The 13,770-nt window shown below is 46.0% G+C and overlaps 1 protein-coding gene across 1 annotated transcript in view; it reads right to left on the bottom strand.

The window, feature by feature from the left end:
• ldlrad3 (low density lipoprotein receptor class A domain containing 3) overlaps positions 1-1,282 on the bottom strand; it is an 87,932-nt gene extending 86,650 nt beyond the window's left edge. The window contains exon 1 of the mRNA XM_039743928.1: positions 1,088-1,282. Within this exon, the coding sequence (XP_039599862.1) occupies positions 1,088-1,139 (52 nt within the window). The 5' untranslated portion in view covers positions 1,140-1,282. The remainder of the gene's footprint in view (positions 1-1,087) is intronic.
• Positions 1,283-13,770: the final 12,488 nt, after the last annotated feature.

Genomic DNA, 13,770 nt, shown 5'->3' on the forward strand with positions numbered 1-13,770 from the left:
CGGGAGGGCAAACAAAAACCCACCAATTCTGATTCTGCAAGAATGGGCTGCCATTAGTCAGGATTTGGCTCAGAAGTTGATTGCCAGGTAGCATGCCAGGGTGAATTGCAGGGGTCTTGAAACAGAAAGAAGGACCAACTCTGCAAATAAACTTCATGTCATTGTCAATAAAAGCCTTTGAAACTTCTGAACTGCTTGTCATTCTACTTCAGTAGACCAGAGGAACATCTGACAGGAAGATCTGAAAACACTGAAGCAGCAGACATTGTGAAAACCAACACTTGGCTCATTCTCAGAACTCTTGGCCACCAGTGTACATTATGTAGCGCCTGGCCAGTGGGCGCCACACTAACATCTAAATAAGACCACGTGACCAGTAGCGTTATTCTATATAGCGCCTTTCGAGTTCACCGGCGCCACTGAGTGCAACACAAACCTGTGCAAACCACAAAAGTTCCGAGTATTAAATAAAAACTCTTTCCACACAACTCCCCACAAGGGGTCAAATTAGACTTTTCTGCGCGATTCTGGACCCCCAGACCATCTATGATAGAAAGTCCGGTCACGCGTGCACGTGCTCGCGGTCACTCCGCCAACTTCTCACGCATCGGATCGCCTCTCGAGCGCCAGCCGCCCGTTGCGTTTTTAAGAAGTTGTCCCGCAGCTCCGGCCTACGCCTGCACCGTCAGCTCTACCCCGTAAGACCCCTTTGGACCCTCCGAACAGAGAGCGCGGGCACGCGACTCCGGGGGGGGTGGGAGTTGCGCACACTTGCAGGCACCGACTGAGGTGTCACAGATCGGACCCTCCTGTCAGTCGCTCCACCAGCATCCCCGCCCCCCTCGCACGGACCCTCCGGGACTTCAAATACAAACACAATCTCAGCGCCGCCAGTCCCAAAGGCAAATAACGGGAAAGCGGCCACTGCTCGGCGCCCCGGGAGCTCATGGCGATCGGCCGGTGACACGAAGCTGCCCGGCGCCGATCCAATCAGGCAGATCGCAAGCTCCGTGTCAAAAACGCCGACTGCGCACTTCTCCCTCCCGCAAAGAAGAGCCAATCGCCTCGCGCAGACGGCCGTACTTACCGACCGAGCTGGAACCGGAGCCCGAACCGAGGAGCAGGTACCAGATCCACATCCTCTCCGCCGGCCTGCCTCCAGTCCCTCCCGCAGAGGGCCTGCACTTCTCCGAACCAACCCGTTCCACTCTGGTCGCCCTGTTAGTTGTTACTGTTGTTGGTGCTCCTGGCTCAGGGGTGGAGTGGGGAAAGGGAGCACTGGGGAGGGAGTCGGGGGCCGACAAAGTTGAAAAGTTTTTGCTAAAAAGGAGATGCGAGTCTGTGGGGCTGGCAGTAAAGGGGGAGGGTGAGAGGGAGAGCTCTGACCGTGGGGGCGGGAACCAGGTGTGGGGGAGGAGCGGGGGAGGGGGCGTGACCAGAGCAGAGGGAGTGGACGTGGAGTAGTCGGAGAGTGGCGGAGGAGGGGGCGTGATGTGTAGGGGCGGGGCCTCGCGTCGGATTTGCCTCAGTTCGCAGAGCCCCGTCTCAAAAAAGCAATTAAACGAGGGGAAGAACGGACAGGACGAGGGGGCAGAGAGAGAGAGAGAGAGAGGAAAACAAATAGTAATAAAAAAAACGGGACCCGGCCACATCCAACAAAACGCAAAGCGACAACGACACTAGCAGAGAAACCAGTGACTTGGCTTGGACGGCAAGTTAGCCGAGAGGCTCTTAAAGTTAAAGACATGAAGCGCCAAGAATGCGAAGGAGGAGGAGGAGGAGGAGGAGGAGGAGGAGGAGGGGTCTGCCCGACTCCCAAAATAGCAACGTCGAGGACATTGTATGCTGGGAGTGAGTGAGTGAGTGAGTGAGTGAGTGAGTGCGTGCCGCACTGCGATGCGCTTCTTCAAATCGGACGGCATTGCCACGCGGATCCCTCCGCCCGTCCACTGTGTGAAGCTGCGTGTCTTCGGAGTGCAGTTCGGCAGAAGCCAGTCGTGGACGGGACGGGACGCCGCGCCTTGATGTTTATTTTATATAATTTATCTTAAAATGATCGCCTTTGATGGTATTGCGTTGCTTTTTCTAGTTACGTTAACAAAAATGTCTAAATGTCTCCTGAATAAGATTAACTGTTGAATGGGCGGTTGTTTGTTTTATTTATTTACATAAATATTTTTCTCTACACATTGCACTGTACGAATTATTTGTATATGACAAATTAAATATGATTTGAAAAAAAAAAACTAAGAAATCAGATTATTTTCATTTAAACTGAGACATCACCCCAGAGACTGTTGTCATTACTTGCCAATTTTACTTTAGTCTTACTCAGAATTAACAACTTTAACATGGCATTCTTATTTTCCCTATGCACAGTTGAATTAATTTCATATCATTTAAACATGTTTTAAGTATGTGATTATCTTATATTTACATAAAGTTCGATATTTTGCATACAGACATTTAGTATTTTTTTTATGCCATGAGTTTTGTGTGGTTGAGGAAGCTGATTTAATGTATGATACTTTTTGATGCACTGGTAAATATATTGCCTAAGGAGGAATATTTTGGACAAAAATAAATAAATACATACATAAATAAGCAAATGAAATACTGTTAAATCCACCTTAATAAAAGGGTTGGTGTGTCTTTCCATTTGCTATGTCTCTGTCATTCCAACAGGTGGTGCATCACAATACAGTAACACTGATTTTACAAATCCCATACCAAAGCACATATGGCAGAGATATATGTAACTGTATTTTCCATTCCAACAGAAGGCGCATCACAAACATTACCACAGATTTTAGAGTCCGGTATCTCTGCAACCACAAACCTCCACCCTGAAACTGCAAGTAGGTGTAGTTAACTTCCTTCAGAGTCAGTCAGTGATTGTACAACCCGCTGTGTCCGAACACAAGGTCACGGGGGTCTGCTGGAGCCAATCCCAGCCAGCACAGGGCGCAAGGCATGAAACAAACACCGGGCAGGGTGCCAACCCACTGCAGGGCACACACACACACCAAGCACATACTAGGGACAATTTTTAGGATCGCCAATGCACCTCACCTGCATGTCTTTGGACTGTGGAAGGAAACCCACGCAGACACGGGGAGAACATGCAAACTCCATGCAGGGAGGACCTGGGAAGCGTACCTGGGTCTCCTAACTGCGAGGCAGCAGCGGTACCCACTGCACCACCATGTTGCCCTTCCTTCAGAATACTTGGCATTATTTGAGTCAGATAACCCTCCCACAATCCTAATCTTAACCATAGTGAAACCAGGTGGATCTCTGAAGATCTGCAGCTCGACTCTATTGGTGGCCACTAGGATCAACTCCATCTACTTGGACTGCGCATTAGAGTCAACTTCACAAACGTGGAACTCTAAAGTGTCTGCAGATACTGTAAATACACCAAATGGCACATAACAGAGACATATGCACTGTAATTGTCATTCCAACAAGTGGGGCATCACAAACAATAACACTACATTTATGTGTCTGGTACCTCTGCAGCTCAGAGCCTCCACCCTGGAGCTCCAAGTAGGTGTACTTAATGCCCTAGACTATACTTGGCATTATTTGAGTCATTTAAACCTCTCACAACCCTCATTTTAGATAAAAAAGGGACCATGTGATTGATTGATTGATAGATAGATAGACATAAAAGGCACTATATAATAGATAGACTGGTAGATACATAGATAATGAAAGACACTATATGATAAATAGTTAGATAGAAATAAAAGGCACTATATAATAGATAGATAGATAGATAGATAGATAGATGGATAGATAAGAAAGGCACTATATAATAGATAGATAGATAGATAGATAGATAGATAGATAGATAGATAGATAGATAGGAGGCTCAAGCAAACAGATGGGCATCCCGACCAGGAGAAAGGAAGGAGCCAGGCCCAAAAGTGATTGCTGGAGTGGATGGATGGACGGACAGCCTACCCGAACATGTCGCTAGGGATTCTTTATTTCCCCAGGATGCTAGATGGTAGCAGCCCTCTGTATCAGTGCTCATTTGGGAACCAGCAGGGAATGCTGGGAGATGTAGTCTGGCAACAGAGCCCTGCTGCGGACCGTGGGTGGTGCATAAGGATGCTGCAGGGAGATGCACTCCCTAATAAATGGGACTTCCATAGGACCCTGAAGTACTTCCATCAGTCAGTTGCCCAGGCACTGGAAGTACTTCTGGGTCCTTAATAAAAGGGTCCGCATTATGAAGGATGACATATTTATGCTTTGTTCATAAATGTAAAATGGCTGACCCTGCACTTTGACCCCCAAAGAGCTCATGCATAAAGACAAATTCCCCTCATGAATTCATGACGTATTTCAAAAATAAAAAGAAAATGGTGAAAAGGCCTCCATTAAAGCAGATTAAGGCTGCAAAGTCCTACAGCTCCAGAGTTCTGCGTTCAGACCCCGGCCCTGTCACTGTCCTTGTCCCTCTGCTCCTGCTGGATTTTCACCCAGTGGCCTCTTTCATCCTAACGATTTTAAATCTCAGCCTGGTGTCCCATCCAGGGGTCCCATCCAGGGCTGGGGTCTTGCTTTGTGTTACTGGCCTGTGAAAGGCGCTATATCAAGATCAGGGTGACGGACTGACTCATTAATTGATTACTTTGTAAAGTGCCTTTAGGTGACGCTGACTTGTTATCTTTCTAAAGTGACTTTTTTGGGGTTGTGTGGTGTTTGTATAACTACAAGTCACGTGTTTTGTAAGTGGTCTTGTTCCGGGTCTTTCTCTTAAAGACGCTATATAAAAAGTTAGGGAGTCTGTTAGGTTTGTAGAGCTGCCTTGTTTAACTGATTTTGGAGAAAGTCGCTACATTACAATGCAGACTGATTGATGAACTGTGTGCCTTGTAAAGTGCTTTTCAATAATGACTTCCCCTGAAAGGCGCTATATAACAAAGAGTCCGAATGGTCGGTTGATTGCTTTGTTAAGCTGCTTTAAGGTGTCAATTCATTCAATGCCCAACAGTTGTTGACTTTCTAAAGCGTCCTTTTTTGTTGATTTTTCAGTGAAAGGCGCTATATAGTGTGCAAAGTGTGTGTGTGCTTCATCAAAGTGCCTCATTTTGGGGATTTTTGGCAAAGGCGCTATATAAAGTAAGATGAGATTGATGTCTAAGCTGCTGCTGATTTCTTTGGAAGTCTTCCTCTAGAACAGACTGACGCTTTTATTCAAGGTGACATGTGATGCTTGAGGTACGATTCTCCAGTTGGTGCACCAGCAGGCTCAGGGTCACACAGTGGTGCCAGGAGTGGGATTTGAATTCTAGGTTTGAAATCTAAAGCCTTAACCACTACACCTCACTGCCTGTGTGCTTTGTGATCTGTGAAAGGCACTATATAAAGGAAGGAATAATTCACTTATTGATTTGCCTTGTGGGCAGCATGGTGGTGCAGTGGGTAGCGCTGCTGCCTCGCAGTTAGGAGACCTGTGGGTTTGCTTCCTGGGTCCTCCCTGCGTGGAGTTTGCATGTTCTCCCCGTGTCTACGTGGGTTTCCTCCCACAGTCCAAAGGCATGCAGGTCAGGTGGATTGGTGGTCCTAAATTGTCCCTACTATGTGCTTGGTGTGTGCCCTGTGGTGCGCTGGCATCCTGCCTGGAGTTTGTTTCCTGCCTTGCGCCCTGTGTTGGCTGGGATTGGCAGCAGACCCCCGTGACCCTTTAGTTAGGATATAGCGGGTTGGATAATGGATGGATGGATGAGTTTGTCTTGTGGTGTCCACTCCTGCAATATAAGATGATGAAAGACGCAGGCAGATCGCTTGCAATGTAAAAGGGGCTTTTTCTCTGTAATTTATGTGAACGTAAGGATATCAAGTTCCAGTTCACGGGAGGCTTCGTAAAGTTCTTTGTGTTTTGGGGCTTCTGTGGGAAAGAAGGACTGATCAACTGAAGGTGTGTAAGTTTTGTGAATGGCTCCATGTTGCTGTTCTTCTGAAAGGTGCTATATTAACATGGAGGAGAAGCGGACAGCAGACTTTTTAATAAATGACCTGCTTTATGATTTTGTGTTTTGGAGTTTACCATGAAAGGCGCTATATGAGAATACAAGACTCCTGACGTTGCCTATAAACCTCAGTGGATTATTCAGCCAGCCAGCCTACACACTGTAGAGACAGACAGATAGATAGATAGTGAAAGGCACTATATAATCACAGATAGATAGATAGATAGATGAAAGGCACTATATGATAGATAGATAGATAGATAGATATAAATGAAAGGCACTATATAATAGATAGATAGATAGATAGATAGATAGATAGATAGATAGATAGATAGATAGATAGATAGATATAAATGAAAGGCACTATATAGATAGATAGATAGATAGATAGATAGATAGATAGATAGATAGATGAAAGGCACTATATAATCACAGATAGATAGATAGATAGATGCTTTATTAATCCCAAGGGGAAATTTACATAATCCAGCAGCAGTATACTGATAAAGAACAATATTAAATTAAAGAGTGATAACAATGCATGTAAAAGCAGACAATAACTTTGAGTAATGTTAGCATTTACTATTTATTATCTATTAGGAAGACAACAGGTAGAGCTGGCTGTGAAAGGCGCTATATTAAATCACAAAGCTCAGTGAGTCACTTCATCTGCCAGAGTTCACTCCATAGAAATGTGGGTCACCATTGTACTGCCCCAGTCAGGCATTATGGGATGAAGTGTACGGTGAAAGGCACTATATTAAATCACAGCATTCCCTCCCCACCACTGACTCCATGTGGGAGTCACACTGTTTGATGGTACCGACATTGTGTGCCTCTGGAAACAATGGTACTGCCATAGTGAGCGGCTGTGGGATGGAGTTTATCATGAAAGGCGCTATATGAAATTATCTTAAAGAGGGACTTTGCCTATAAACCTCACTGTCGATTCATTCATTTTGAATGTTATGAATGAAGAAAGTGAGGGTGCAGAAGTGGCACTGAGTGGTCTTGGATGGACAGAAAGCCCATGTTGTGCCAGCAAATTGCAAAGAAAGAAAGAGAGAAAGAAAGAAAGAATTGCACACTGGCCACCAGGGGGCGATACACCCCACATACAGCATGCGAAAGGGAGAAAGAAGACAGGTGACGGTGCTGTTGGGCTTGGAACAGCCAATGAATCCATCGTTTAAAACTGTGTGCTGTGTTTACTCAGACCAGCTTTTGTCTTCTGTGAAATTGGTTTGGGGATCAGAAACAATTAAATGTTCCAGATAAGCAAAAATAGAAGAAATCAGGAAGGGGCGAATACTTTTTCACAGCACTGCCTTTCATACCCATTAGTTTACTTCACACAGCACCCATTTTATAAAGTCTTCCAGCTGTGGTATAGGGTGCCTTTCCTATGTATCCATCTATAATATAGCGCCTTTCATCTCCATTCATTTACTTCTTATAGCACCCTCTCACCTTAGCAGCCATGTTATATAGTGTCTGCTCTATCAATCTATTGTTTCTATCGTACCGTTCATGTTTTTTGTGTAGTGCCTTTCATATTTAATATAGTATGACTTTATATAGCTCCTTTACAATTGCTCATTGGTATTTTATAGCAGCTTATAATCAATCTGTCATTTCTATGGCGCCTTTCATATCTGTTTATTTACTTTATATAGCGCCTTTTCAATTTAATCAAGTATGTTATATAGCGCCTTTTCTATCAATCTGTTATTTCTATGGTCTCTCATCTCCATTCATTTACTTTATATAGCGCCTTATTATCAATCTGTCATTTCAATGGTGCCTTTCATCTCCATTCATGTACTTTACATTGTGCTTTTTCTTGTTGGACTTTATAGTTACATTGCCACTGTACAATGATGGTGACAGAGAGGTGGCACAGCGGGTAGTGTTCTGCCCAGCTGACCCGAGTTTGATTCCTGCCCTGGTCACCTTCTTTGTGCAGTGGCATGTTCTCCCTGTGCCCGTGTGGGTTTCATTCCTCATATCCCTCAGACGTGGTGACCACAGTGTAAGAGGGGTACACAAGTGTGATAGGCTGCTGTCCCGTCCACGGTGGGCTCCTCCTGCCTCTAAGCCACTTCAGGAATGTGCCACCTGGCTGCTGATCCTCAGATTAGCACTCTGGAATATTTAAGGAGTCGGAGCACCTCGGAGGTCACATGTGGGATTGATCTTTTAATTCTTCTCCTCTTCTACCCTTTCACCTCATCCCTTTGTACAATTAAATGGCATTGAATGCCACAGGGCATGAAGGGCAATGGCAGGCATGTGGTGGGCAAAAAAAAAATAAAAATAAAAATAAACAGTGGCGAGCCTGGAATTCCCAACGATCCGAGATCCAACAAATCGCAGGGATTAACATAAATGGGAAGTGCAAAGTGGGAGTATCTGGAGGCAAGTGATGCCACTTTCATCCTGCACGAGTGTGCCAGGGCTGGATTAGGATTCCAGCTCAGAGAAAAATAACAAACATCTGAACACCGCACCTCACTTTGGAGGTCATCTACATGATGCAGGGGGCTTTCACTTTACTGCTTCACAATCAACTCTCCCTGAGTCTGTGGGGCGTTTCTCCAAGTCACATGCCAAAGATGCCAGGCTCACTGGCCTGGTCTGAGTGAGGGTGGGTGCCATGGCATTGAAGGTCTTCACTGCCACCTTGGGCCCAGTACTGCTGGGTAAGGCTTCAGCACCACCATATGGAATACAAACCGCAACATGCTGATGCACAGAGTGGAATGATAGAATGGAGATCATAGGTGGCACAGCATAGACCACCAATGGGCACACCACTCCAAGGACCTGAATTCAGTTTCGGGAATGGTCTCAGTCTATCTGTGTGGAGATTGCATGTTCTCTCTATGTGGCACTCCAGAGACCAATTGAAACTGGCAAGTGACACAGCAAACTGGCACAACATGCTGCCCCAATTAACGCAGACCACCTTAAAATGCGTCCCGCTCGGGCTCAGCCGGATGGCGCCTCATTCAAAGCAGGCGTGTCGACGTCGTCTTCTCGCTGTCCCGCCCGGTCGCTTCTGCCTTTTCACACTCGCTCATCGTGCCCAGCCGGGCAGCGATTTCACACGCCGGTCACACGCCAGCAAAAACCTCATGCCATTAAAGACGCGCGCAGAGTTTTCTAATGTGGCTTAAAAGACGTCAACGCCATTCGGCAATGGATGGGATAACCTTGAGGGGCGGCGGGAGGCCGACGGGGAGACACGCGCGGAGAGAAGAAAAGCAGAGCCTGCCTGACGCACGGCATTCTGGGAAAGCGTTTAACCGACGGGTGGGGCTCTGAGCTTGGGAGGAAGTCAGAGAGAGAGAGAGAGAGAGAGAGAGAGAGAGAGAGCGCTGCATAACGAAGAGACGAAAGGCACTCTCTAACTCAACAGATAGGGAAAGCATTATTACAGCAAAAGGAATATGGATACACTACATGTAAGGAACGGACGGAGTGACAGAAACGCTGCTATTTAACTTCACTGGCAGATATGCAAGGCGATACAAAGCAAGTGAATAACAGGCACAACAAAACGGACAGATTGATAAGTTGCAACATAACATGACTGGCAGACAGAAGCGTTTCAGTACAATCTAAATAAGTAGATATGATAGGCTGTATATAATGGATGGATATATTGGAAAGGCGCTATATAACGACTGCTACATAGACAGGAATGGTGCTATTTAAACTAACTCAATGGATACGAAGAACATCGATGAGAATATCACTATTAAAATCTCCATGAAGGACAGATCAAATAATAACGAGGCAGATCATGTGAAATGTTCTATAGGACAGACAGATGAAAAAGGCGCTATAAAATAGACAGAGAGATGTGAAAGGTGCTGTATGATATATAAACAGAGAGGAGATACACGTGATAGAGATTACGGATAGTATTCAGACCCCCTTCAATTTTTCACTCTTTGTTGTATTGCAGCCATTTGCTAAAATCATTTCAATTCATTTTTTCCCTCATTAATGTACACACAGCACCCCATATTGACAGACAAAAAAAAAGAATTTTTGAAATTGTTGCAGATTTATTAAAAAAGAAAACCTGAAATCTCACCTGGTCCTAAGTATTCAGACCTTTGAACCCTCAGTATTTAGTAGAAGCCCCCTTTTGAGCTCATACAGCCAGGAGTCTTCTTGGGAAAGATGCAACACGTTTTTCACACCTGGATTTGGGGATCCTCTGCCATTCCTCCTTGCAGATCCTCTCCAGTTCTGTCAGGTTGGATGGTAAACGTTGGTGGACGGCCATTTTGAGGTCTCTCCAGAGATGCTCAATTGGGTTTAAGTCAGAGCTCTGGCTGGGCCATTCAAGAACAGTCACAGAGTTGTTGTGAAGCCTCTCCTTCGTTATTTTAACTGTGTGCTTCAGGGTCATTGTCTTGTTGGAAGGTAAACCTTCGGCCAGTCTGAGGTCCTTAGCACTCTGGAGAAGGTTTTTGTCCAGGATATCCCTGTACTTGGCCGCATTCATCTTTCCCTCGATTGCAACCAGTCATCCTGTCCCTGCAGCTGAAAAACACCCCCACAGCATGATGCGGCCACCGCCATGCTTCACTGTGAGGACTGTATTGGACAAGTGATGAGCAGTGCCTGGTTGTCTCCACACATACCGCTTAGAATTGAGACCAAAAAGTTCTAACTTGGTCTCATCAGACCAGAGAATCTTATTTCTCACCATCTCAGAGTCCTTCAGGTGTCTTTTAACAAACTCCATGCAGGCTGTCATGTGTCTTGCACTGAGGAGAGGCTTCCGACAGGCCACTCTGCCATAAAGCCCTGACTGGTGGAGGGCTGCAGTGATGGTTGACTTTCTACAACTTTCTCCCATCTCCTGACTGCATCTCTGGAGCTCAGCCAGAGTGATCTTTGGGTTCTTCTTTACCCCTCTCACCAAGGCTCTTCTCCCCCGGTAGCTCAGCTTGGCCGGACTGCCAGCTCTAGGAAGGGTTCTGGTCGTCCCAAATGTCTTTAAGGATTATGGAGGCCATAAGTGCAGCAGAAATGTTTTTGTAACCTTGGTCAGATCTGTGCTCTGAGCTCTTCAGGCAGTTCCTTTGACCTCCTGATTCTCATTTGCTCTGACGTGCATTGTGAGCTGTGAGGTCTTATATAGACAGACAGGTGGGTGGCTTTCCTAATTAAGTCCAATCGGTAGAATCAAACACAGCTAGACTCAAATGAAGGGGATCTGAAGGATGAGCAGAAGAAATGGAAAGCACCGGAGTTAAATATAGGAGTGTCACAGCAAAGGGTCTGAATACTTAAGACCAGTTGATATTTCAGTTTTTCGTTTTTAATAAATCTGCAACAATTTCAAAAATTCTTTTTTTTTGTCTGTCAATATGGGGTGCTGTGTGTACATTAATGAGGGAAAAAATTAATTGAAATGATTTTAGCAAATGGCTGCAATATAGCAAAGAGTGAGAAATTGAAGGGGGTCTGAATACTTTCTGTACCCACTGTAGATGTAAAAGGCACTATATGATAGATGGACACAGTAGATAGGCGTGAAAGGCTCTATATGATGTTGAGATGTGAAAAGTGATGTATGATAGATAAATATGAAAGGCACTATATAATAGATAGATATAGACGGCACTATATAATTAATAGACAGATAGATAGATAGATAGATAGATAGATAGATAGATATGAAAGGCACTATATAATTAATAGACAGATAGATATAAATGACACTATATAATAATTAATAGATAGATAGATAGATATGAAAGGCACTATATAATAGAGAGCTATTCCTATATATTTACATAAATCTGCAATGATGATGATGATGATGTAGATGAAGGTGGTGAAGTCTGAGGCTGCCAAGAGCAGAGGAGCCTCACGTCAGGCACAGACCTCCAGCAAAACTCCATTAGTGGGAAAGAGCAAAGCTGTGACACAGAGGGGACGAGGAGACAGCGTGCCAAAGTGATGGTGGCTTTAGCCTCGACTCTCTCTGCCCTTCACCTTCCTTGTACGTTTGGTGGCTCAGGTTTCCCTCCATTTTCTCAAGCTGTCATTATTTTGTTTCCCCATATTGGGCTGCAGAGATTTGAGAGGCCAACCTATCAACCACAGGTGGCACACAACGTGACGAGACTGTGCCAGTTGTGTTCAGTGCCAGTCACTGCTGCAGGTCTGGCAGGTCGAGTGGCAGAATGAAATCTGTTGGTAAAAGTGAACAAGAAGAAGAAGAGGCTTGTCTGGACCAGTCTCCATGTGCTCGGAAGTGACCCTTCATTCGGACCACCATGAAGCTGCTGATTCTTAGAAAGCAGTCGTCTGGCTCTGCGGTGACTTTGGGATGGCCAGCCCTGGTCCTCTGGGAGTCTCCTCCAGTTTCCGAGTTCCTCTTCATGGTGTAGGAAACCGGACTCGTGGACACTTTGACATCTTTAGCAATTCATCTCAAGGAAAGAGCAGCACTTTTAAGGGTTATTATGGTCTGTCTGTCTTCCGTTGTCATGACAGCAGTACCCAGTGCAGTATTGTCCAAATGAGATACTTCCGAAGGTGTTTGTTCCAGCACTGCCTCTCTACACATGGAGGGATTGTAAGGAATCAGCAGAAGTTGGGACACCTGCAGGAATTGTGGCTTTGTGAACTTTGATCACTGCTTAAAACCTTTGCGATCGCCTGGTCCCTGAGAGAGGGGGTCATGTAGGACTCTGAACATGACATTATTTCACAGTTTCGTATTGTTTAACCCTCTGGTGGACCTTTGAACCATTTCAGGTTACTCCCTGGACTTGAACTGCTTCAGAGTCCATAGAATCTGGCAACATTGTGACTGGCAGTCTCTACTGGGACGGGGCATTCAGACCCTTCACCTTTCACACATTTTGGTCTTTTGCAGCCTTGTGCCAAAGTGTTAGTCAGACGTTTAGCGTCGTTTTGTTTTCCTGATCAAGCAACACCTCCAAATGACAAAGTGACAGCAGGAGTTTAAGAATTTTTGCCAACTGCCACAAGACTTCAGACCATCAGAGATTTGGCTCAGGGGCAGCCCGCGCCGTTGCCCGTCAACTTGTGTGGAGCCCACCTGTCCACCTCAGGCCGTCTGACAGGAAAGGGGCACACAGCTGTCTGGCAGAGGGCTGCCAGCTGGAACGGTGTACGTCGGCTCCACGCTGCCACTCTTGCCTGGGAGCCACTTGAACCCGCCACCAATTGAGAACGTTACCGGGATGAGCCGGGCAAACGAGGGCACGTACAGAGCAAGGGCTGGGGACAGAAGTGATTTTATTAAAACGATCGCGATTGAAGTGCAGTGCATCCTCGATGTCAAGAAATAAATAATCCATAAAAACGGTACGGAATGTGGCAGCGTCACCCAGTCAAACATTCCATAAAAGCGAGGCTGAAATACTGCAGGAAGATGTCCTTTAAAATGCCAAGGTCTCTGGTGCATCTCTGCCAGCCCCAAGTGACATCTTACAACAGGGGAGATGCCCGCCGACAGACACAGCCATCCTTCTCCAGGTTCAGGTGCCTATGAGGAGGGTCAAAGTGCAGCCTGTGACACCCGTGACGTAACTCCGGTGACACCCACAACGTCTGTCACCAGAAGCCCTCGGAGTCAGATGGACGTTGAGGGCGTCTCGATGTGTTGGGGCGTCACGTGATTGACCTCATAGGTATGGCGGTCTGCAATTACATGCTGTTGGACCATCCGCTCCATGGCTCCCAGTAGGACGACCCCTCCTAACATCCTCTACCAAGGCTC

The sequence above is a fragment of the Polypterus senegalus genome, chromosome 1 (assembly GCF_016835505.1).
Source record: "Polypterus senegalus isolate Bchr_013 chromosome 1, ASM1683550v1, whole genome shotgun sequence".
Taxonomy (NCBI): domain Eukaryota; kingdom Metazoa; phylum Chordata; class Cladistia; order Polypteriformes; family Polypteridae; genus Polypterus; species Polypterus senegalus.